Source organism: Lissotriton helveticus, chromosome 11 (assembly GCF_964261635.1).
Source record: "Lissotriton helveticus chromosome 11, aLisHel1.1, whole genome shotgun sequence".
Classification (NCBI taxonomy): domain Eukaryota; kingdom Metazoa; phylum Chordata; class Amphibia; order Caudata; family Salamandridae; genus Lissotriton; species Lissotriton helveticus.
Genome location: NC_136072.1, coordinates 1,046,810,960 through 1,046,835,823, shown reverse-complemented (window position 1 = coordinate 1,046,835,823; position 24,864 = coordinate 1,046,810,960). Strand labels below are relative to the sequence as shown.

The window sequence follows — 24,864 nt, the reverse complement described above, 5'->3', positions numbered from 1 at the left end:
CGCCCCAAATAGGCCAATGCATTGGCAGCACGAACAGTTGTTGCAGCCATGGTGGAAACACGCTTTCCAATTGAGTCTAGGCGTCTGCCATCCCTGTCCGGCGGCGCCGTAACTGCAGAGGATGGATTTCTTGCTCTCTTCTGGGCAGCCTGGACAATTACTGAGTCAAGGATGTCCAATCAGACATGCAGGCGATTTTTCGGGAGCTTTATACTTTTTATCAATTCGTGGCAAGACCGGAGGAATGGAGGCCGGCGTTGACATTAACTTAATCCCTTCCTTCCAGATGAAATCAATGATGGGTATTGTTTTTATTTGTCGTCTGGGCTGATCCTTAAAATCGTATAAGAAACATTCTTGTTGCGTCTGTTCCATCTGTATATGAAAGCGTTCGGTTGCACGCTCCATTAGTAGGTGAAAACTAGCTACATCCACCGGAGGGGAGGTCGACGTAGTCTGAGGAGATGGTGAAGGAGATTGTACTTGATAGTCATCCCACTCCGATAAATCATCCACTTCTCCTTCTTCCCTTTGATCTTCATCATCCGAAGACTGCGGAGCTCCCTCTTGAGTAGGTTGTGAGTGTGAAGGCGGACACACCGGGGGGAGCACAGTTGGAGGTATTTCAGAAGTTGGAGTTGCTGGCCCAGAACCCGCCGATTCTGATGGTGGGAACCTCCTATAGTAATCGTCCAGCATATACTGTAAATTGGATAGCAACGCCATAGGCACTTGAGCAACTGGGTTACTCACTGGTGTTGATATATTAACAGGCGATTGAGAAGCATCATATTCCTCCTCTTGAAGTTTGATATGCAACTCCGATGGACTAGTTGCTTGTCCAAATGTATTCTGGACCATCTCATCCTCACTTTCAGTGTCCAAAAGTTGGTCTGGCACTTCAGAAGACACCTTTTGAGGTGAAATACAAAGGGGTGAAAGCTGCATTGCTGTTTCACGTATTTGCCCCGATGCTTGTTGTGGTGTTAAAAACACCGTCGACGGAGACCAAACCTGTAGTGCCGTGCATGATGACAACTGCGGCGTCGTCGGAGGATTCCCTTCCGATGGTTTTGTCGTCGACGGGACACCCTTCGTCGACGTGACACCCTTCGTCGACGGGACACTCGTCGTCGACGGGACACTCGTCGTCGACGGGACACTCGTCGTCGACGACGTGGAGCCCGTCGACGAGCTCGTAGACAAATTCTTTTTCGTCGGCGGTAGGGCTTTCAGAGGAGTCGACGAGGCGTCGACAACGGACGTCGACGATACAGGCCTCACAGAAACAAACACCATAGTTGGAGACTATGTCGACGATGACATAACCATACAAGGTTTAGGAGAGGAAAAAGTTACCGTCGATGTCACTGTAGTCGTCGTTCTCGTCGACGAGGAGGCTGAAGTGGACATCGCCATTGGAGGAGAAGAGACCTGTGGTAAATTCCTCTCAGAAGATTGGGGAAACTTGATGATTGTTCCCTTTTTAGAGACAGAAGCGCTTTCCATGCCCCTGCTTGTGGGGACAGCCTTGGAAGTTGAAGGCTTATCCATTCCCTTAGTACGTGGTTGTTTTTTAGTCACCTTTGCCTTAGGTGATGACATTTCTTCAGGCGCAGGCCTCTTCCTAGAGGCTGTAGTAGAACCAGAGGCAATGCTGTCTACCTCAGAAGCAGGATTAGAAGAATCCTTCAGCCTTTTCAACCACAGAAGTAAACGACCCTCTCTATCCCCGAGAGTCTTTTGAGGCATGGTTCTGCAGATCTTACAGTCAGAGGCCTGATGATCTAGGTACAGGCAATATATACACTTTTTATGTGGATCTTTCTCAAAAAGCCGAAGCTTACCACAGAAGTCACAGGCTCTCAAGAGAGATTTCTTAGAAGACATCCTTGAAAGTAGAAAAATTGAAGTTAGAGTAAGAAAACTGAGCAGAGCTCAGGGAGACTCCCTTACACACGACGTGCGGTAGAAAATCTGAGAGCCTGAGCCTCTGGGGAGAACATTCTGGTGGGTGCTGGCGCCTGATTGGCTGTAGTTTGGACTATACAAAATGACTACGAGAGTCATAGATGTGGAAGTTTGTCCTTCTGTAGCATTGGCTACTTTACTTCCTGGTTCTTTTCTATTAGTATTACTACATATTTATGGCATTTTATTGCTTTTTTATGTACCGTGGGACTCCCACTCCGACGACGGGGAATGATTCAGGCATGTGAATCTATGAAAGACACCCCTAATACTGGAGAAGTGGTCCTCCATCAGCCTGTCACAAGTGGGTGGCATTGGTGGAGGGGTAGTCACAAAGGGGGGGGGAGTAGCCCTTTCAGACAATCTGGAGAACCCAAAGGTCTGATGTTTTTGACCTCCAGTGGTGCAGGTGATGGCATATCCTGGCTGCCGCTGGATGCTTATGATGGTTGCAGGGCAAACTAAAGGGGTTTGGAAGCTGCGGCTGATGGGGAGGGGGTCGGGGGTGAACTGACCCGACCTCTGGCTGCCAGACCCTTGGAGTGTGGGGGTACCACGTCCTCAGCAACGAAGAGACTGGGAGGGTGCACGGCATAGTAGCGGGGGGTGGGGGGAGGGAGTAAGGACGCAGCTAGAAGCTCCTTCTGTGGCCACAAAAGGATCGAAAGGCGGACTGGGCTTGGCAGGGGCCATGGAATGGCCCTTGGGCCTGGTCATAGCCCTACTATCCTTAAAGCGCTCCAGCACGCCAAAGAGACGGGAACCATCAAAGGGCATGTCTATAATCGAGGTTTAGACATCCCCTGAAAAGCCGGATGGTCTCAGCTAGTTGTGACGCCGTAAGGTCACGACGAGGAAACCGCTTCCCCTTTAGAGTTGGTCATATCCAGCCCACATCTCATATGGCCCAGGCCTCCTCCGGGACCATGGGCAGCACAAGCGAAACCTAATACTGCAGTGCTTGGGAGTAACAGCCCAAAAGGAACAGAGTGTTCATGGACCGCAGGGTCAGGCTAGTCAAAGAAAACGTTTTCTTGCCCAAGGTATCCAGCCTCTTGGATTCCCTATTCAGTGGAGTGGTAGGGAATGCAGCAGGGATTAAATAGGAAGTGGAAGCTTGAACCATCAACCTCTCCGGGGTAGGGTGTTGCGTGAGGAAATTGGGGTTCTTTGGGGTGAGGCGATGACAGGCAGTTGTTCTGTTCATAGGAGCTCCTGTGCTGAGCTTGGACCAGTTTCCAAGCAGGATGCCCATAAGGGATTCATTAAATGGGAGAATCAGTTCTGAGGTGGTCACTCCCACCTAAAGCATCTCTGTCAAGATGTCAGTCTGGACTGTCACGGAGGGCAGGTTAAGGTCCAGGACCTCGGCCGTTCTGCTCATTACCATTGTAAAAGAAGCTACCTCCTCCGTAGCCAAGGTAGGCGTAGAGACTATGCCCGCATCTAGAGAGGTGTCCAGTCCACAGGCGTCCACCAAATCCCCACACCAGCCCATGTAGGCATCTAGGGGCTGGTATTCCTCAGGGTCCAGGGGCCTTCCCAATCTTCCCCTAGTCCTACTTACCCCATAGGAATAGGCCTCAGGCTCTGGTCTGGAGGGCAAGACTCGAGTCAGCGCCAGAGTCGGGGTCAGACAACACCCCTCGGGCTCCATGTAGTCAGGGATGAGAATGAAGACGGCACCGCCAGGTGCATCAACATCAGGACCAGTGTCTGGAAGGTTAAGGTGGTATGATCGGCACCGGTCTGGATCCATCTGTGGATCCAAGGGCCCGACTGGTGCCAGGGGGCAGACCAGCCGGCAGGGAACTAGTAGGAGTCACTCCCGAATCCATGAGGCCCCAAAAGTGCGCCAGCAGGGATGGGCCACCCAAATATGAGGTGCATGGCCTCAAGAAATTTGGAGAGTTTGGCAGGGGTCGCTTCGACTTCAGGAAACTCTGGGAGGTGCGGAGCTGTCTCAGGTGCAGGCCCAACTACAGAGCAAGGCCTTGAATGACGATGTTCCCTCATCTCATCGGATGACTTTGACGGATGGGGTGAAGTCAAAGATCTCTTCCACTTCTTACTTTTGTCCAATTTATGGGACTTATTTGAACGCCAGGACTTCAACTGGGACAAAGATTAATGGCTCTGTGACAGATCCAAGGACCCTCCATTCGACTAGGATCAAGACTGTTGCAGCGTCGCATGACCAGATGCAAGGAGCTTGAGAGACCATTTCCTCAAGGCCTTGGGGTGCATTGCGCGGCATCGACGCAGGTCTTCCCCTCGTGGTCGCATTCAAGGCACCAGAGGCAAACAAGATGCAACCCGTCACCAACATCTGTCTGTGACAGGAGCCTCAAGGCTCAAAGCCAGCTTTCCTAGTGGACATCCCTGCTACACCAAGATGAAAAATCCCCCACAAACTTTGCCAAAAAGAAAAAAAAATAGTAAGCTCTCTCGGGATCTCCGCGGACTAGTGCAGAAAGAAAAGAACTGGCATCAGCGCGCCAAAGTGGCACTTACATAGGCATCGCACACATCGCTTGCAGCTTGGACAACACCATGCAGAGTTGAATGACACCATCTACTGCAGCGCAGGGGTTTTGCTCATGAAACATTTTCTGATCTAGCCTGACGCCTGGGGATAATTCTAATGCGGCTAGAAGTCTCTATCAGATCACCATCGTACCAGACAAAGGCCTCATACAAAGCACAGCTAGAGCAAGGATAAACAAATTGTCAAAAAAAACTTTCATCTGGGTTGCTGGTTATTCTGACGATACAGCTTCAAGCAAAGGCTAAGCCTGTCAACCAAGAAGCAGCTAAACTTGTCTCATTCAATTTTGAGACCAACAGCTTAGAAAATATCATCCTCTGATAGCCAACACCTGCCAGCCGTGAGATTACCAGTCAACAAGGTATACAGTGGTCTCAAAGAGGGCTCTTATGTTAAACCTACCTAGCTTGGTTGGTAACAGCCTAGAAAATATCATCCTCTGATAGCCAACGCCTGCCAGCCGTGACATTACCAGTCTACAAGGTATACGGTGGTCTGAAAGAGGGCTCTTATGTTAAACCTACCTATCTTGGTCCAAGTATGCAACACAGCCCCTCGCAACTCACTCAAGACCGGGCCCAATAGAAATCTGGGAAACTGCCCTGGATGCGAACATTACAAGGGTTCCGAGTTAAAAGACAGTTTTATGACTCATCCAACTCCTAAGATCCCTATGTTATGGGAAGTCATAACAAAGTATTATTGCTTTGGCATCAGTGGTGCCAGTCAAATGGGGAGGCTCTGCCTTAAATGATTATGGATGAGGAGGTACTACAAATCGCCCTATATGGGGATCATACCCTGCCTATGCTGAAATGTGTTCCAGGTTATACTATTTTTCATTGACATCTACACTACAAGAGAGTTTTCTCATTGTGTGGTTTTCTTACTTCCAGAGACACATTTAGGTAGCAATAGAAAAGTATTCTTCTGTGATACATTCTTCTGGTGTGATGAGTTGAGATGAAAGTACACAGGAATAAGGAATAAGCCTCATTTCACTATCCCCTACTTAGAGTACTCATTAGGGCTAAACTGGGATTACAAACCAGCCCTGGCAATTATGTCCCACTGGCCCGAGGGGGATTGTGGGGGGGGGGGGTTAGGGGGTGGGGAAGGAGAGGGGAACCAGCCCCAAAAGAAGTCCCCACCAGTACAAAACTGGTCCCCACCCTTCCGGCCCACCAGGGGAACTCCCGGTGCCCACTATGGCCGGTCCGGCCCTGGTACTCATTTGAGCCACAGGAGGGCAGTAGGATTATGAAAGTGGAGGGTATGCTGTAGACCTCTGCACTAGCATCCCCTGTCTGAGCCACTACAGACTCTAAGCCACAGTATGCTGCCATACACGGAGAATACTTGCGGCGAGTGGATAATGCAACAGGATTAACTTGTGGGACCAAAACAAGGCCATGATGATCCTTACCCACAGTTACTCTAAAGCGATGGTGCCCCAGTGGTCCCAGAATCTAGGTCAAGTCCCTTCCGCCTCCAATTGAAGTATACGGAAGGCCCAGCATGCCAGAACAGCTGTGTGACGTGAGGAATTGAGGGGTTCAGATAGAGGACCCGGAAGAAGAAGTGCTCCTGAAGTGGAGTATAGAAACACTGGGTTAGCCCCGGGGTGACGTGACCGATATATTGAAGCTGGCACACCATCTGAGGCTATCCACTCCAAATTGGTAACTTTCCTTGAAACACTGGCAGATCACATGCTCTAATGCAATCACCCTCTCCATAATCTCTCTCCCATAAACTCTTCTATAAACTCTCACCCATAGCAGTATTCCCCAAATGGCCCAACTCCTATATCTTTTAAAAACAGCAATCATATAGCATCCACCTTGTCACAAGTGCCATCAATTTACTAGGGCTGAGAGGTTTGAAAGAAGTGAATGGAAACATGAGAGCCAGACGCTGATGATGGTCTGGAAGAAGGCCTGGAAAACTACTTTTAGAAAAGGCAATGGCACATGCTTAGCACAAGTGTAACCAAATTCTACAGCCTGCTCAATTATGTCACCACATTGAATATTAGCGATTCGTGAAGACTGCTTACAGGTTGTTAACCTCCAAAGAGTGAAGAACATCACAAAAAAAAGACTCATTCTTCTGAGAGAAAAACCACCAAAAAGGCAATAATACATATGGAGCCACCACAGAGTTTTGAGGGAGGAACTTAATGAACAACTTGAGCTCTGTTCCAATTTTTCAAGCACACTAATGCTGAATTGTACCGAAAATTGTTCCACTTTGCTTTTGTGATCCACACCATCGAGTTATTTGTACAACATCTAATACAACTGGGACTTCATGGTAATCAGACGGACTTAGACTAAATCAATGTTTGCACTAAGGAATTTAATCTGCCTGCATTCACTATGAGAAGTGCCGTTTTATTTCCGAGTTTTTAGGCTGCCTGACTTAATAAGTGACTAAAGGGAAGAGGAGGACATGTAGGTGCAGAAGGAACCAATTTTTGAGACCACTTACCTCACCACACTGCAGTTCAAGATGGTGACGCAGCGTGGAGCAGTCCCCGCCCAGGGATGACCTTGGAGGAATGAGGGAGGAGCACCCTTTACTTGAGTGACTAGCTTTGGAATCGGCATACCTGGGCATGGCCTGTTGCAGACTAGTCAGTATGGCGCTAGCAGTGACACGAAGAACAGCTAAAAGGGAAGGCAGAGGGAGCCAACAGGCCTTTGGGTCTATACTTGTCCCATTGCGGTGTTTATAACACAATGACCAGCTTTTGAGACAGATGTTTTCTTGGACAGAGGCGGTATTGGGGTGAGTCTCTCACAACATCCTTACTTTATGCAGATGCTGTGCATAACGAGACGCTAAACATAGCTCTTAGAGAATGAAAAGATGCTCAAAGAGAAGGACTTCTTTGTAAATCGTCCTGCTGCTGTGAAGAGTCACCCTGTTGATACTGAGGATTCTGGGAATGACCTACATCTGTGATTGCCCATATTATAACTTCTGGAATCCCTACTCTAAAAGCTGTGGAAGGACAGAAGATTCAAGACTACAGCCTTTGACTGTAAAGATAAACAAAAAGAGGGCTTGAAGGAAAAGCTGAACAACAAGATGGTTAAACTGATAAGCAGGTCAGGAGACTAAACAGAAGCTGAATGGGTCTGGATATCCGGGTGCACTCACATGTGGAGACCATTAGCATGCATGAGGGACAGCATACGTGCATCAGAAATGTGGAAGGAGCGTATGAACAGTACAATGGGAGCTTCAAGAACCAGAGTATTAAGGGTTATGCAATTGTCTGTGAAAAACGAATTGGGAGCTCCAAGGCTACAATTTTTCACTGCGCAGGTCCTGAAGAATGGTATCGATACTCTTGACGGTTCAGAGAGCTAAAATGATTACATTGAAAGGGTCAGAGCTAGAGATCACATGGCCCTGGAACTGTTGTTGAAATGGTGGCAATATCAAAGAACAGTAGTGATAATCACTGCTTCCAGATAGAGGGATATGAGGGATATCTGTCTAAGAGACTGTAGAATCCACATATCTCCGAAATGGAGTAAGGTCATCGAGGAAAGAAAGCAGTAACTGTAGGGAACTGAGGTAATTTCTGTCTAAGAATTTTTAGTCTTTCGATTGGTTTCCTGATAAACCCAACATATAGAAGAGGTAGGCCCTTTTTTATTCTGGTGTGATCAGCTCCGGGATTGCTGGAGACAAAGATATCAAACTAGACACCTTGGGACAGCAGGCACTTGATGTTTTACTTTGTTGTTATGGGGACATGGTCATGTCCTTGAGACACTACGCCCTGCGTTAGGCAGGAGTTTGGAGGGGAGAACGCAAAACCTTTGATTTTCTGAGCTAAAAAACAATTCTCTTTTTGTAGTTATTACCTGTGTTTGGTCTTTGTAAGATGATTTATTGTAGATTTCAGGATTTCAGATGCATATATATTTCGAATGATGTAAGGTGTTTTGCCTTTTGTCAGCAGATCAATAAAAAGTTTCAAAAAATGAAAACCGAACAGACTGAGAAGGAGAAATTACCAGACATCCTCATACTGTCAAAAGCCAGTCTTTCTGCTCCTACTTCTTCTCTCATCTCTTTATCCAGCTGTCGCAAAATGAGAAGGAGTAGTTTCTTACCTGTAACTCAAGTTCTGTAGTCAGGGTATCTCTGTGATAGTCATAATCATCTGAATAGTCCCGCCCATGTGTGTGGACCCTGGAGCACTTCTATAGATATATCCTCTTAAGTTGTCCTCTTCTGCAGTCCTGCATAGACACTTAAAAGATAATAGACAATAATGCAGCCTAAATACAACTAGGCTACACTGGCCATTACTTCATCCTGAAGTGAAAAAGATAGCCAGGTAACAGTTAAATTTAACTATTTTATTAAGTTTCACACATAGAACAACTCCCCTTCACAAAGATCCCTTTTTCATGATAGAGATGAAGGGTTGGACACACAAGCCCCCATAGGCTGCCATTATGTGTCTGTAAATGGATACCGTGCCTTTAAGAAATCCTTCCAGAGACCCTCGGTATCCCATGATTCACAGCCAAAGGCTAGTTACTTTCAGTTATTTTTGAAGGCATGTAAAGCAGGGCCTGCTTAATTCTGGATATCACTGTTCATCCACCAGGGAGGAGGGTGGGTTGCTTATGACGATCACAGAGATACACCTACTACAGAACTGGAGTTACAGCTAAGAAACTACTCCTTCTGCAGTAGGGGATCTCTTTGTATAGTCAATCATCTGAATAGAAAAGCAAGCCCATCCCCAAAGAACAATCCCAGCGGCGGAAGAAACAAACAGACCCACTATTGTGCAAACAGATTCCTCAGTGAAGCCTGCCAATCCTGGCCATCTGCCCTGGCATCAGAGTCCAGGCAGTAGTGTTTAGCAAAGGTACGGACTGACTTCCAAGTAGCAGCCTTACAGATTTCTGCAATAGGGACGTTACGGAGTAAAGCCGCTGTAGCAGCTTTACCTCTGGTAAAGTGAGCCTTAGGCTTACTAACTAGAGTCTTGTTGGTTTTCTGATAACAACTGAATACAGGACACGATCCACCTAGAGATGGATTGCTTGGAAGTAGCAAGACCAGTCCTGACAGAGCCATAGTTAACAACTGATCCGATCTACGAATCTCCTTAGTCTTATCTAAGTAGAACTTCAACACCCTTCTAACATCGAGAGAACGAAGGGATCTCTCCATAGGAGAGGAAGGAAGCCGAAAAAACATGGGTAAAGAAATCGTTTGATTCACATGAAACTCTGACACCACTTTCAGAAGGAATTTAGGGCGAGTTCTCATGACTACCTTAGAAGAATGAAACACCGGGTAAGGCTCTTAACAACATAGAGCCTGGATTTCACTCACCCTGCGAACCGATGTTATGGCTACAAGGAAAGCTGCCTTCCAGGACAGATGCTGGAGAGAAGCCTTATGAATGGGCTCAAAAGGCTCCCTCATCAGTCTAGAAGCCCCACATTAAGCTCCCACGGAGGTGAAGGACGTCTACTGGGAGGAAACCCCTTCTTTAAACCTTCCAGAAAATCTTTGATGACTGGGATTTGGAAAAAGGAAGTTTGTGAAAGACATTTCCTATTCGCAGTTAAAGCTGCTAGGTGAACTTTAATGGAATGAAAATTAAGGCCAGATTGAGCCAAATGCAGCAAGTACGGAAGAATGACATCCTCCTTGCAGGAGGTAGGATCTGCATTCTTAGAGGCACACCAAATGCAACATCTCTTCCATTTATATGCATAGGAAGTCCGTGTGGATGGTGTATTTGCTTCCCTTAATATCTCCATTCAGTTCTGAGGGAGATTTACCCCGATGTCCATACTGCACCAGCTCAGGAGCTTTGCTGCCAAATTCAGCGACGAGAGTTTGGGGTGCACCATCTGCCCTCCAAACTTCGTGAGAAGGTCCGGCCGACACAGATGTAGAAGGTGTGGCAGGAGAGACCGGTGTAGTCGATCGGTGAACCACCACTGGCGAGGCCACTCCTGAGCAATGAGGATCATCTTGGCTCGTGATTGGGAAAGTTTGATCAACACTGTCGGGATCAGGGGAATGGGTGGAAAAGCGTAGTGAAAGCTGTTCAACCAGTTGATTCACAGTGCATTCCCCAGAGTCCCCGGTTGGAACAACCTGGAGGCGAAGTCTCGGCGTTTGCTTCTTTTCTGCAGTGGCAAACAGATCGATCTCTGGAGTACCCCATCTTCTGAAGATTTCTCCTACAACTTCGTCGTTTAAGACCCATTTGTGATTTTCTTGAATGAGTCTGCTGAGAGCGTCTGCCTGAGCATTCAGCACACCTGGCAGATGAGTTGCCGTTATGGTCAGGTCCCTGGCCAGCAGCCAATTCCAGATTGTCTGTGCTTCCCGAGACAATGGGCGAGATCTTGAGCCCCCAAGCTTATTGAGATAGTACATCGTCGTCGTGTTGTCTGTCTGTACAAGCAGGGAATTGGTGGGAAAGAAAGGCTGCAAGGCTTTCAGAGCCAAATGAACCGCTAGGAGTTCCAGGAAGTTGATGTGATACATGGCCTCCTTCTGGGACCACGTGCCCCCTATCTGAAGGTAGTCTGAATGCGCTCCCCAGCCATGGAGAGATGCATCTGTCACAATGGTCTGAGCCGGTATCTCCTTGTGGAACGGAATCCCTCAGAGGAGATTGTGAGGCGAGCACCACCACTTGATGGACTGGAGGGCTTGCTGCGACAGCTGAATCCGGTCCTCCCAATTCCCTCATCTCTAGTACCACTGATCCTCCAGACATTCCTGCAGAGGCCGCATGTGGAGGCGTGCATGTGGAGTGAGGAAGATACAAAACGCCATGGAACCCAGGAGAGAAGACACCATCCTCACTGTCGGCGAGGGAATGGTCATGAGAACCTGAGCCTTCCGAAGGACTGATAAGCGTCTCTCTTCCAAAGGACACACGCTTGCCTTGCGAGTATCGATGGTTGCTCCCAGATACTGCAGGCATGTACCGAGTTGAGACAGACTAAGTGTTGTTGATGTGAAGGCCCAAACGTCGAAGGAGAGCCAAAATCTAATTGAAATGCAGCTGCGCTTCTTGAAACGTCGCTGCCTTGATCAGCCAGTCGTCCAGATATGGGTAGACTAACACCTTGTCCCTCTGCAGATGTGCTGCTACCACAGCCACGCATTTGGAGAACGTCCTGGGCGCCGACTTCAGGCCGAAGGGAAGCACTGCATACTGATAATGATTGTTTCCAACCGAGAACAGCCGGAACTTGCGATGTTTTTTCGTTATTGGCACGTGAAAATATGCGTCTTGCAGATCTATTCCGCATAACCAATCTCCCTGAAGGAGCGGAGGGTAGATTTGACGCAAGGATAACATGCAGAACTTCTCTCTGCGAATCCACTTGTTTGCCTGTGGCAAGTCGAGAATGGGCCTGAACTCGTTCTTGTCTTTCTTTCGGACAAAAATGAATCTTGAATACAGTCCTGTTCCCTTCTGTGCAAGAGGAACTGGCTCTATAGCCCTTTTCTCCAACAAGATGTTTGCCTCCGCCTGTAACTCGCGTAGCATGTAACGGGAGTGAGTTTGAGGGATGGACAGAGGAGGGCTGATGAAACGTAGATAATATAAATTATGAACAATATTCAGCACCCAATTGTCCCGAGTTATATTTTGCCACTCTGCCAGGTAATATCGAATGCTTCCCCCCGCCGGAGTGGGTAACAGAAGAGGGGGAAGTAACCTTTCGGGGCTTAGGCCCAACAGGAGCCTTGTTCCCTGTAGACTGCTGGTTGGACCATCCTCGTGACTGTCGTTTATGAAACGGTTGTCGCTGAAACTGTTGCTGACCATACGGACGGCTTTGCCCACGCTGGAAGCTCTGAGAGGAGTACCGCAGTTGGAATGGCCGGAAGGTCTTATGCTGCTCTTTGGGTTTCTCCAAACCGACAGTCTTCAAAGTTTCCTTCTTGGATTTCATCCGTACCATCTCGTCATCTGCATGTGAACTGAAAAGAATCGAGCCAGAGAATGGTAAGTTCGCTATGCGCTGCTGAACCTCTGGGTTTAAAGAAGTAAGGCGGAGCCAGGAATGCCTTCGAAGAGCCACGCCATGACAAAATTCATGGGCCGACAAGAGTGATGTGTCCGCCGCCACACTGATGATCTGGTTAGAGACCATCAGTCCCTCATTCAGTATTTCTTGAAAGTCCTCCCACTTGTCCCTGGGTAGGAGATCCACAAATTGGATGAGCGATTCCCACAGGACGCGGTCATACCTTCCCAGAAGGGCAGTCGAACTAGCCGCCTTCATCGATGTGGCTGCCGAGCTGCAGACCTTCCTCCCCACCGAATCCAGCTTATGGCTTTCCTTGTCCGGTGGTAGAGAAGACGCCGGAGCCGTAGCATGCTGCTTTTTTGACAGAGTCTGGGGTGGGGTCCATCCGGAGAAAGATAGGATCCGAATCGGGTGCTCTGTACTTTTTCTGAAGCCGGAAAGGCGCAGACCTTAACGAAGAAGGCATCAGGAACAGCTCCATAGCTGGTTCCAGCAAGCCAGGTACGAGTGGAAGTAAGGGGCAAGACAACTGTCTCTGCTGGAGTGTTTAAAATATTACGGATGTTGAAGGTACTGGAGCCAACAACGGAATATCAATTTTAGCAGTCCCTCTGACCAAAACCTCCTGAAAAGTGGTGACGTCATCAATAGGTGCCACTATGTGGAGGAGAGTCCGTTAGCGTGGGAGAGTACTGGCCTGTCCTCGTCGAGGACGTGTCTCGGGTACACCTGGAGAGGGATCTGCCATGGCTATAGCGCCGCCGAGAGCACGTGGATGAACGGCGACGATCGCGAGAACGATGCCTTGGGCGAGGCACTGGCGAAGGTGCTGCTGGCCCAGGCGCAGGAGGAGACGGAGGTAACACTGGAGGTGGAGGTGGAGGGGGAGGAGGAGAAGGAGGAGATGGCAGAGGAGGCGGTGTATGCCGAGGAGACATCCTCGAAAGAGAATAAGTACGGGAGTACTCAGAGTCCAAAGAGACAGCCACACTTCTTTTTTGTGCCCTAGACTTCCTCCTCAATCGTGATGGGACGCTAGATGGCGAGCGTCGGCGGCGTCTAGAACTCCCTGCTGAAGATGACAGGCTCACAATTGAGCAAGTACGGGAGTGATACCTCGACGTTGAGCTTCTTTGATGGCTTCTTGACGTCGATCTCCTCGTCAACGTCAATCTCGTCGACTTCGACCTTCTCAACGTCGACCGTCTCCTTGACGTCGATCGTCTGCTCGACGCGGAGTGTCTCCTCGACGCTCAGCTTCTCCTCGACGTTGAGCGTCCCCTCAACGCTGAATGCCTCGTCGACGGTGATCGGTGTTGTCGCCTCGACGGCAAGCGCCGGTGCCTTGAACTTGATAGACGGTGATAGTGACTCGACGTCGATCGATGCCTTAACGGCTACCTCTGCCAAGATCCCACCGTCCTTCCCCCTCGAGCATCGACGTCGCTTCGATCCAGAGCCCTGGGTCGACGGGGAGCAGATTGTCGTCATACCTGCTCTCGTCGTCGCAGTTTTTGACGTCGAAGGGGACCGGCGCAGTTTTTCAGCCTGTTTTCGACCGGGGAGCCCCCCAGAGGCCGGCGCATGGGTCTTAGTAGAGGACTTACCCTCTCCCTGCCCAGAGGTCCCTGTAGAAGTTGCCGGTCGTGTCTGCTCCATCCCTTGAAGTCAAGTCTTCTCCCTGTCACGCAGGGTGCGCCTAGAAAAGGTCTTGCAGATGGCACAGGTATCAGGAATATGAGAGGCAGGCAGACACAGAATACATACTCTGTGAGAGTTCGACTTTGCCTTTTTCCTTCCACAGACAGGACAGTTGTCGAATAAGGATGGCATTATGACAAGTAAACTGTGGAATTTCTGCCCAAAAAGTACAGCAGAAGCAAGAGAAAGGTCAAAAACGTCGAGTGAAGTCGAAAAAACTCACTTTCAAGCGAGAAAAATTTAAAATATACCTATCAAGGTAGAGCTCAATGCTCCAGGGTCCTGCTAGCAGGAGCCGGGTAAAAGAACTGAAAGTAACTAGCCTTTGGCTGTGCATCATGGGATACAGAGGGTCTCTGGAAGGATTTCTTAAAGGCACGGTATCCAGTTACAGACACATAATGGCAGCCAATGGAGGCTTGTCTGTCCAACCCTTCATCTCTATCATGAAAAAGGGATCTTTGTGAAAGGGATTTTTTCTATGTGTGAAACTTAGTAAAATAGATCAATTTAACTGTTACCTGGCTATCTTTTTCACTTCAGGATGAAGTGGCCAGTGTAGTCTAGTTGTTTTTAGGCTGCATTATTGTCTATCATCTTTTAAGTGTTTATGCAGGACTGCAGAAGAGGACAACTTACGAGAATATATGTAATGAAGTGCTCCGGGTTCCACGCACATGGGCAAAACTATTCAGATAATTATGACTATACACAGAGATCCTCTACTACAGAAGTAGAGTCTGCACATGCTTGATGCCTTAGTCTTACATTATCATTAAAGTATCTTTTAATTGGCAAAAAGAACAAGTGGTCACCAGTATTAGTACAAATTTGTTATCCGGCAGCTTGGTGGCTGTGGTCATTTCTCAATGGCGCATGGGCAAATCCAGCCATGAGTGGTCAACACAATTTATATTGCCCCTGATTAATCTCAATCTCAGAGCCTGGTTCATGCTTTACACCTTTATGTAAAATCCTCTATTTCATTGCCAGGATTGCCATTTTTTTGTTTCCCCTGGAATCATCTGCTTCATGAATCTGCTTATTTGCAAGCATGCACCAGTCCATGTCTTCTTTTCAGGTGCGTACATTTGGTTAGTCACTCGCTCCCCATCGTTTGGCAATAGTCTGTTTTGTGACTAATATGTCGAGGACAACCAACATTTTAATGTAATTCAAATGCTCAGCCACCCCACCTCCATATCAAATGTGAAGAGCAATTTAGCTGAATCTTCCATTTTTACTCCAGTCACCAACTGCCGGCAATCCCGTACTTTCCCACCAGTATAGATTTATTTCTGGCTTGAACATAGAATACAGAAAGACTCAATCTGGTTGCAACCCCAAACACATCTGTGGGTGTCAATTTTCCCAAGTTTTTGCAGCACTATTCTGATGTAATAAGATGTATGTGCGATGCGGACTGTATAAACCAGAATCCTGATTCTGTTGTCAATTTGCAAGGAGCTTCTCAGCATCTCCTATTCTTTCTCCTCAAAGTCCCCAAAATCCACCTCTCATTCAGCTTTCAATTTCAGCAGGATATCAGGAGAGTTATTTATGAATTTATTTATTTTCTACATATCATTGAGATAGCTCTTTTATGAAATACCCAGTCTTCCAGTGGGGAGGAGTTCCCTAGAGTCATTCCCCTTTATAATTTATGTGGCTAAAGCATGCTTAACCTACATGAATCCAAAGTTTTCCAAGTCAGTCATCTGGCTTTCGGTGTGAGCAAAATAAGCTAAAGTCCATGAATTTCCATAGATCTCCCAGTTTGCTTATGCCTATGAGCTTCCACCTAAGGAATCCCTGGAGTTTACCCACATCTGCCAAGTCATCACTGCCCCACAATTGAGTTTCCTTAGTGAACACAACCCTCACATCCTAAAAATAACTTCATTTCCTTTCAAGTAGTCACCACTGTATGTTAATGTGCCGGTAGCTATTAGGTAGTCTGTCTTCATAAAGTGCCGCTCAGTACATCTGCTCCCCATGGCGTGTCTGTCGACCTTAACAGCAGGCTAACCTGCAAAGCAAATGGCCACTCATTAAACATTATCAACTGTGTAGCCCAAAAGTATTTTTTAACATCTGGGAGAGCTATCGCGCCGATTGTGGCCCTTTCTCAGAAAAAAGTGCATGGTTCCTCACCATTTCGTAATAAAGTCTGCTAGAAACGTAAATGAAATATTCAGAAGGGTGCACAGGAACTTGGCAAGGTCACCATATTTAATACAGCGGCCCGGCCCAAAGAGAACAGCTGAGCCCGCCTAATGCTTGACATCATTTTTTAAACATGTCTAGCAGAGTATATACATTCTTAATAAGAACATGATTCGCTTCTGGAGTCACATGTATGCCCAAGTATCGGAAACCCCTAATTGAGATTTATAATGGACATCCCATTTACTACTCTGGTGCATCGGCAGTTATGGTATCATGCAGCCTGAATATTTCCCAAATATCTGCAGGAGTCTGGAAATAGATAAGGTCAGGTTGTGCCACATACAGCAGCACATAGTCTGCATAGAACAAGATTATTTTGTCCTACGACCCATTGCACTCTTCTAATCAGTGGGTGCTCTCTAACCTATGCTTAAAGGCCGTAGCAAAGATCAAGAGAGAAAGCGGCCAGCCGTCCCAGACAGAAATGGCCCGATAGAGTGCAGTTTACCACACCCTGGCCAATGGCTGCTGATACAAGCCTGACCCACTTTTTTGTAAGTGGGCCCAATTTCCATCCTTTCCAAGACCCCAAACATGTAAGTCCATTCCAAAAACTCAAACACCATAGTGGTGTCTAAAGACATCACCATAGTCTGTTCCACTATTTCTCTCTGTGTACCCCACACACTGATATACCTTATTGAGCTTAGTACCCCTATTTGGCATGGAGCACAACTGTTCAGGTGAACAAGACCAATCTGAAGTACACAAAAAAGTGATTGCTAGAATGCTTGAATTAATCTAAGCCACTGGTAATTACTCAAGGCTGCATTCCAGACCACCATTATTTTGCACACTATATCACCTCCGTTTTCGATGCAGCCCAAGTAATTATCAGTAGCTGAGATTAATTCAAGCAGTTCATTCATCACTTTTTGTATGCTTTAGTATGTCACCCTAAGTGGGACAGGTATGCCCAGATGTGTGGGACAGGTGTGCCCAGATGCGGGTCTCGTGCACACTGTGTGACTGGAATGAAGCTATACACGGCTGATAAACCCTAACTAGGGCAAAACTGGGCCTGGGTTCCTTCTGTTCTGGTTCAGGGAGGACCTGACCTGGCAGTTCGGGCTGAACTGTTGCCATTGGAGCAGGTTCAAGACTGATCTGCATATGGCTGGGTCCAAACTGAGGTGGCATGGTGTGCAAAATACGGCTTGAGTAATTACCAGTGGTGAGAATAATTCAAGCATTCTATCCATCACTTTTTGTATACTTCAGTTTTTTAATCTGGTCACTGGCATCTTTACCTTGACTATAGCAGCATTATAGGCCTATACGAGGCATCCATTGGATGGCTTATCCTCTTTCAACATCGTTAATCTTAAATTTGTGTATGTATCTATATAGCCGCACCCATAAGTATACAACTCCTTACAAATTCGGCATAATGCAGCGCAAAGGCAAGTTACTTGAATGCAAAGTTAAAACAAAACTCATGACCATGGGGTTAAGACAGTCTTTATTCTTTCTGGAGCACTAGTTATTTTAATTCCTTTGTTATCTTTAAAGAAACAGGGATATGGAAGGGAACTTGGAACCCAAACATGTGTTTGTACTCTTCTCCATATTATGCCTCCCCATTTTAATCAAACTGAATGAACGGAAACCCATGTTTAGAACCTATCCCACCTAGGGCAGAAACGCGCAGTACACTTGCAGGCTCATTGTGATACCTCATGTCGCAGGATGAAGAACAATCAATGGTATAATCGAGCTTTGGTAAAGTATCATCATCAAAAATATTGGCTGTATGGTGTAATAGGGTAAGGACCTTAGCACACGGCACTCCAGTAAAACCCGGGAGTGAACACACTTGTTGGTCCAATTTATTGAGTACTTAGAGTAAGCACCTGCCTGTAGTGACTAAACATAGCACTCTGGCCCTGCAATGACACACTGCTGAGAACTCCTTCAACATCATGTTTTTTTTTAATTAAGTCCAACACCCATCATGAGGTGTCAGAGCATTAGGAAGCACTTCCCTCTTGCAAAAAATTCACCTCATACCAGCAAGATGTTAAAACATCTTTTGAAGGTGCAAAGTCACTCAAGAAGTGAAACTCGGGGAATAGACTTCTGAATGTAAGCAATTCCAAGGCTATCCACTAACTACAGAAAGAACAACAGAAGTACAGGGCATTCCAAAACACAGTTCATGATGGGAAAAAGTAGGCATCAGTTGGTCACAGTTCTGTGCAAGCTATGAAAGTTGTAGGAGTCAGTAAATCGAGCTCGGCAGGAAACTAGCAGCTGTCCTGAAATCCACAAACTGTGGATTTTCCATTAATAACAGTAGCTTGTTCCTTTCAGGAAATGCTTGCTTCAAATCTTACCTGTGTTTCATGGCTTTCCCCTGCTTCAGCGATTGAGGTCGTCTCGCCTATATCCTACACACACACAAGGAAAGTAATCAGAAAAGGAAGAATTAGACACAAAAAAACAAGCACACTCATACAAGTAAACCTCATTGGATACAAACATTTTTCTTATCCATCAGCAGCAGCTTCTGAAACAGCAGGGGAATGACAATCACAAATGTGATAAGAACAGGAACTAGATCAGCTATTGCACTATTGTTCGAAGAAAACCAGCCCAAATGTTAACTTAAATGTTTGCATCTAGTCACATTTTTCCTTCACTTATTAGAAAACAGAATCTGCTGTGCTTATTCCTATAGTCCATCCACTCAGGATCTCCGTCAGACCCGTGCCCACACCACGCATACAACAAAGCAGACGCAGCCATCGCACCCCAACTACGGAAGGTCATCAACATCTCCTTCAAAACAGCGACATTCCCGGAAAGCTGGAAGCACGCCGAAAATCAACGCCCTCCTCAAGAACCCAAGGCAGACTCCAAGGACCTCAAGAACTTCCAGCCCATCTCCCTGCTCCGGTTCCCGGCAAAGGTCATCGAGAAAATCGTCAACATGCAATTGGCCCGCCACCTGGAAGACAACAACATCTTGGACCCGTCCCAGTCCGGACTCAGATGAAACCACAGCACCGAGACAGCCCTCATCGCTGCCACAGACGACATCAGGCGCCAACTAGACAACGGCGAAACATCAGCCCTCATCCTCCTGGACCTCTCAGCCGCCTTCGACACGGTCTGCCATTGCACTCTAAAGACACGCCTCCTAGAAGCCGGAATCCAAGAGAAGGCCCTTAACTGGACCACGTCCTTCCTCTCCGGCAGAACCCAGAGCGTCCGCCTCCCACCCTTCCGATCCGAAGCCACCGACATCATCTGCGGCGTCCCCTAGGGCTCATCTCTCAGCCCGACGCTGTTCAACGTCTACATGGCCCCCCCTCGCACACGTGGCCCGCCATCACAACCTCAACATTCTCTCCTACGCCGACGACACCCAGCTCATCCTCTCCCTCACCAAAGACCCACACACCGCCAAAACCAACCTCCACGAGGGAATGAAGGCCGTCGCTGACTGGATGAGGAGCAGCCGTCTGAAGCTGAACTCGGACAAGACGGAGGTCCTCATCCTCGGACCCACCCCCTCAGTCTGGGATGATTCCTGGTGGCCGACCACACTGGGAACAGCACCAACACCCACTGACCATGCACGCAACCTAGGATTCATCCTCGACTCCTCCCTCTCCATGTCTAAGCAGGTCAACGCCGTCTCCTCCTCCTGCATGCTCCGCAGAATCTACAAGTGGATCCCGACCGAAACAAGAAGAACGGTGACACAGGCCCTCGTCAGCACAAGACTGGACTACGGCAACGCATTCTACGCAGGAATCCCAGCCAAACACCTACGACGACTAAAACGCATCCAAAACGCCTCCGCCCGACTGATCATCAACGTCCCCCGCCGCAGCCACATCACCCCCACCTGAGAGTCCTACACTCGCTCCCCATCGACAAGTGGAGCCAGAGCAGTAGCAGCAGCACCCCCCCCCCTCCCCATAGCACCTTGAGACCCTCCCGGGTAAGTAGCGAGCTTTACAAGTACACTGATTGATTGATTCTTTACAATTGCCACTATATTGTTTACATATCGTGAATCCAGCTGCAATGCAACAGGGTGCTGTATACAAGAGTTTTCTAGTCGAGACCTAGGTGACAAAAAGCATTTACCACGCAACGGTCTCGCCTTTGCAAAAGTTAGAGCTATTGGCATTGTAAATGACAATTTATTCATTTGTGTGTTGGTTTTAAAAACAGATAAATAAATTGCATTGTCATTTACAATGCCAATAGCTTAATCTCTCGCAAATGCCACACACAAACACACAGAGTCCCCCACATACACACAGAGCCCCACACAGAGCCCCACACACAGCCACACACACACAGAGCCACACACACATAGAGCCACACACACATAGAGCCACATCCGCACACACACACAGCCACACACACACAGCCAATTTGAATGCACTGCTGTTTGTGCAGTGGCAATAACCAAACACGTATGGTGAATATGCATGTTCTAATGCAACAACCTGAACTTTTTCAAACACGAATGTGCAAACACGGCAGTATATACTTTTTCCAAAGGAATGGTGGATATTCATGTGTAAATACTGGAATCTGCACTTCCTGAAGTCAGAACATGCACTGAACATCTGAAGACATCACCTGGCCAGCAACTGATGCACGCACTTTGCTCACTTCATACTGCGCATGGATACTTATGTACCAGCACACACGTGCCTCACACAGGCGCAGAACAGGGGCCTGCCTTGCACAGCAGAGCATGTTCATGGAACCCTTCAATGTATCCCTATCTTGTGTGGGGCACCTTTGTCCCGACTCCCTGTACACCAGTAACTGCATTAAGGAACCTAGGAGACTTACCTTTGTTTAAGGTATGTCTATCTATTGGGCTGACAGGCCCACACATGCAGGGGAATGCGGACTAAAAAGTCAGGAATTCTTGCAGATGTTGCCCACGGAGCTCCCAAGTGACTCCATGTCATGGTCAGTCATTTGTATAGCACGTAATACTAGTTTTAGCTCATTTCCAAGCACCTTCGATTTAACCAGGCCTGGGATGTGCAGAAAAGGAAAAGTCTTTTGTCCAAGATCACACAGCATTGGTCAAGTGGTAAGGCATTATTAGAAGGACTGTCTCCTTGAGCCACAATCGTCAAGCAAATACAGGCCGGACTGTCTGTAAATGAAATCTCTTTTCAGGGATAGACTACAAATTTATAATAACATCCGGGGGATTTAAGATGCATGATAAAGAAAACTACAAGTACCAGGATGCATCGAGAAAAACAGACGTGAGCGAGCTGTGTATGCTTGACACGGGCCAACTGTCAGTGCTCGAGGCTCATTTGTAAACACCGTCTCGTGCACACAGAGGCACCGTATCCGAGCATCTCGCATAATTCCCACTCAAAGCGTATACCTGCTACGGGCTCGAATACAACACCGACGTATCAGCCAATGCATGGCTAGATGTGTGCGTGAAATAAATGTAGAGGTGGAAGATTGTCAGCAGCTCTGGACACTGGTAGATGAGCTGGCTACAGTGCAGATGTAGTGTTCAGTATGCCGAAGTCTAATGCACGCTTCAAACACTGTAAATAGCAGGTGCTTCTTTTAAGCCAGTTGAATCTACGCGTTTCATTGCCCCTGGAAGGATGAAAAGTAACTCAAGGGTAGTCAATTTCAATTGAAACCAATGCATTTCATTTAAGAGCCCAACCGATGCTCAGACATGCTGGAGACAGTAGCCTCGCGTCATTTCAATGCAAGCAACTGGACGGATGCACCAGACCACAACCTTATGTAAAATGACAGTGAAAGGCGTAGACACGAACACTTCTATCAGTGGACCGACTGGGACTTGAACCATGACTCGAGACCTCAGCAGTAGCACATTAACCCAATAAATTACATATTCTTTTTTCAATTACAACATCCCAGTCCCTTGCCTACTCGAATGCAAGACATTGCAGAAGGCCATCCCTCCTCCTAGGAAGGATGAAAGGCTGAGTCGCCGCAGGGGGATTCAAACCACGACTTGCACAAGGATCTAAGCCGTGAGCGCTTAACCCACGCTGCCGCGTTAGTGGCGCCGACTTACCTCCTCCATGCTGAGCGGCATGCAGATCCGATATTCCTTCTGCAGCATCTCTGTCCACAGTCCTGCTGTTCACGCTGCGGCTCCGGCTCCAAAAAAACCCAAAGTTTATCCAAAACAATCCCAGCGCTAGGCTCAGCTCGCAGGCAGGGGCTGTGCCCAGCACACCTTTTGCACTGGGAGTGGAAAACTCCTCCTACTGTACTCAGACACAGACAGACACACTGGAAAGTTAGCCTCCTCGCTGGCTGGGGACCTGCCCTTAAGGTGGAAGGCGAGGAACCAGCCCGAAGTGCACATTCCAGAACATACCAGGCGGTCTTTATCCGGATTAGCGGGGGCTCCGGTTTCAGACCTGCGGCTTCCGCTGCAGCGCCTGTAAGGAAGTGCTCGCTCTGCATTTCATCAGATGCGCATGTTCATCTGCTCAGATGAGCTGGCTGCTTCTTCTCGAGCTGAGCGTGTGCCTCATTGTCCTGTCTGACGCTGCCTCCACACCCGATCCCGCGCCTCCTGCCTTTCCCTTGACTCCCTCACCCCCTCACTCGCAGCAGTTTGCTACGGATTATAGAGAAGCACGGCTTCTTCGGTATAAGCGTATTTCTCTTTAAGCCCCGTCCTTTTCAGACTGGGTGCCCCGACTTCCTGCTGGGGTGAAAGGTTCCTTATCTTCTTTATGGGGCCATCTGGACCCATTAAGAAGATAAGAAACCTTTTACTTCAGCAGTAAGTCAAGTCAATGAACCCAATCTGAAAAGGACAGGGCTTAAAGAGAAAGAAGAACATCAGTAGGACCTCTTCTCCAATGGCTGGCCACCGTTTAGGAGGCCAGCCAATGGAGAAGAGGGGCGGGGCTTAACCTCGCTAGTGATGTTCTCTCTATCTCATTAAATCTTGCCAGCGAGACTGCGCATGTCTGCACAGCCATCGCAGGCTAGGACCTAAAAAGGGGGTAGGGCCTGGAGGGAGATATTTACAAAAATGTAATGGACAGCGCAAATATGGAAAATGGGGTGTGGGGAGCTAAGACAGATGAGAGTAAAGTATTTCTTTTCAGGAAGCAGTTGGGTAACAAGGTGTTTAAAAAGATGGGGTGCTGATTCTATCAGGAGTGTGTAAAGGTTGATGAATGAAACTTGCCGGATCCGGGCAAAGATGGGATTACATACATTCTGTGCACTTTCTGAGAATTTCTTACATCTGATCTTCTGCTTGCAGCATTTCATGGCCAAGCCTGGTGGAGCTGCTACTGCGGGCATCTTAATCTTGGCTGCAGGGAACCACATCATCATTTGGGGTTTCTTTTATAGCTCTAAAGTAAGCCAAAAGTCCATATCTCTGACGTCAAATGATTTAGAAGGGACCATGTAATTAAAGGCAGGGAGTTTCATACTTTTATGTATTTCATCCCTTATGTCAGGATTTCTTTCACAGGCTTTTCATGGTAGACATTTACCCTACATGCAAAGGTTGCGAGCAGGGTTTTGTATTATGACAATTTTTCCAAGTGTTGAGAGGTTGAACCATTAATTTTTTTGTTTAAATTTATTAATTTTTGTTTTGAATAAACAGACATTATACGTGTGCACCTCAGCAGAATATACAGCCAGATCGAATTCCCATTTTAGACTAAAATGAAGTAAAGTAACAATACATATCATGTCATCAGTGATTGTCTAGTTATTGTGTGTGCTTAAACATCTATTATTCAGGGGCGTTTCCAACAAGGATGACATTGCGTTTCTGTGCGACTCTCGTGTCTACGTGCAACAGGTTTGGTTTAACCAAGGAAGGGCAGGTGGAGGGAGTAAAGGGTCGAGGGGAAGGGAGGCGGGATCACGGTGTGAACGATATCAACTTTTGCCCAACTTAGTTTTCTATCACTCCCCAGCGCTTATAGTTCATTGTAGTGATCAGATCAGATTTATGTCCCTCCTTGATCCATCAGTAGCCGTGTATTCAGGATATAGATGCGAGATATTAAGGTGCTAGGTTCTGTGATGGTTCGTCCAGTGGGTCACACTTGTGTTTCTATTATGCTTTATGGCGTATGGTGGGCATTGGTGGCTGGTGCATCACCATTGTCCATGATTAGCTCCTGGGGTTAACAGTTGCCTGCCAGGCAGTGCGGAAATCTAGGAGAAGTGTGTCCCATGCAGTCGCCATCAGGGGTTTACGAATCCCCATGGTATCTTCGTGGTGGAGAGCAACGCTCTCTGCCATTGCCCAGGTGGTCAATGAGTGAAGCCAGGCATTCTTGGGAGGGGGCTCAGGGCGCTTCTAGCATTTAGTGATCA

General features: G+C 47.6%; 1 protein-coding gene across 8 annotated transcripts in view; it reads right to left on the bottom strand.

Annotated features, from left to right (window-relative positions):
- The window catches only part of RNF34 (ring finger protein 34), a 310,787-nt gene that overhangs the window by 82,521 nt on the left and 203,402 nt on the right, over positions 1–24,864 (bottom strand). For all 8 annotated transcript variants that reach the window (XM_078667516.1, XM_078667520.1, XM_078667514.1 and 5 more), the window contains one exon: positions 18,843–18,896. In XM_078667516.1, coding sequence (XP_078523642.1) covers positions 18,843–18,896 — 54 coding nt within the window. The remainder of the gene's footprint in view (positions 1–18,842; positions 18,897–24,864) is intronic.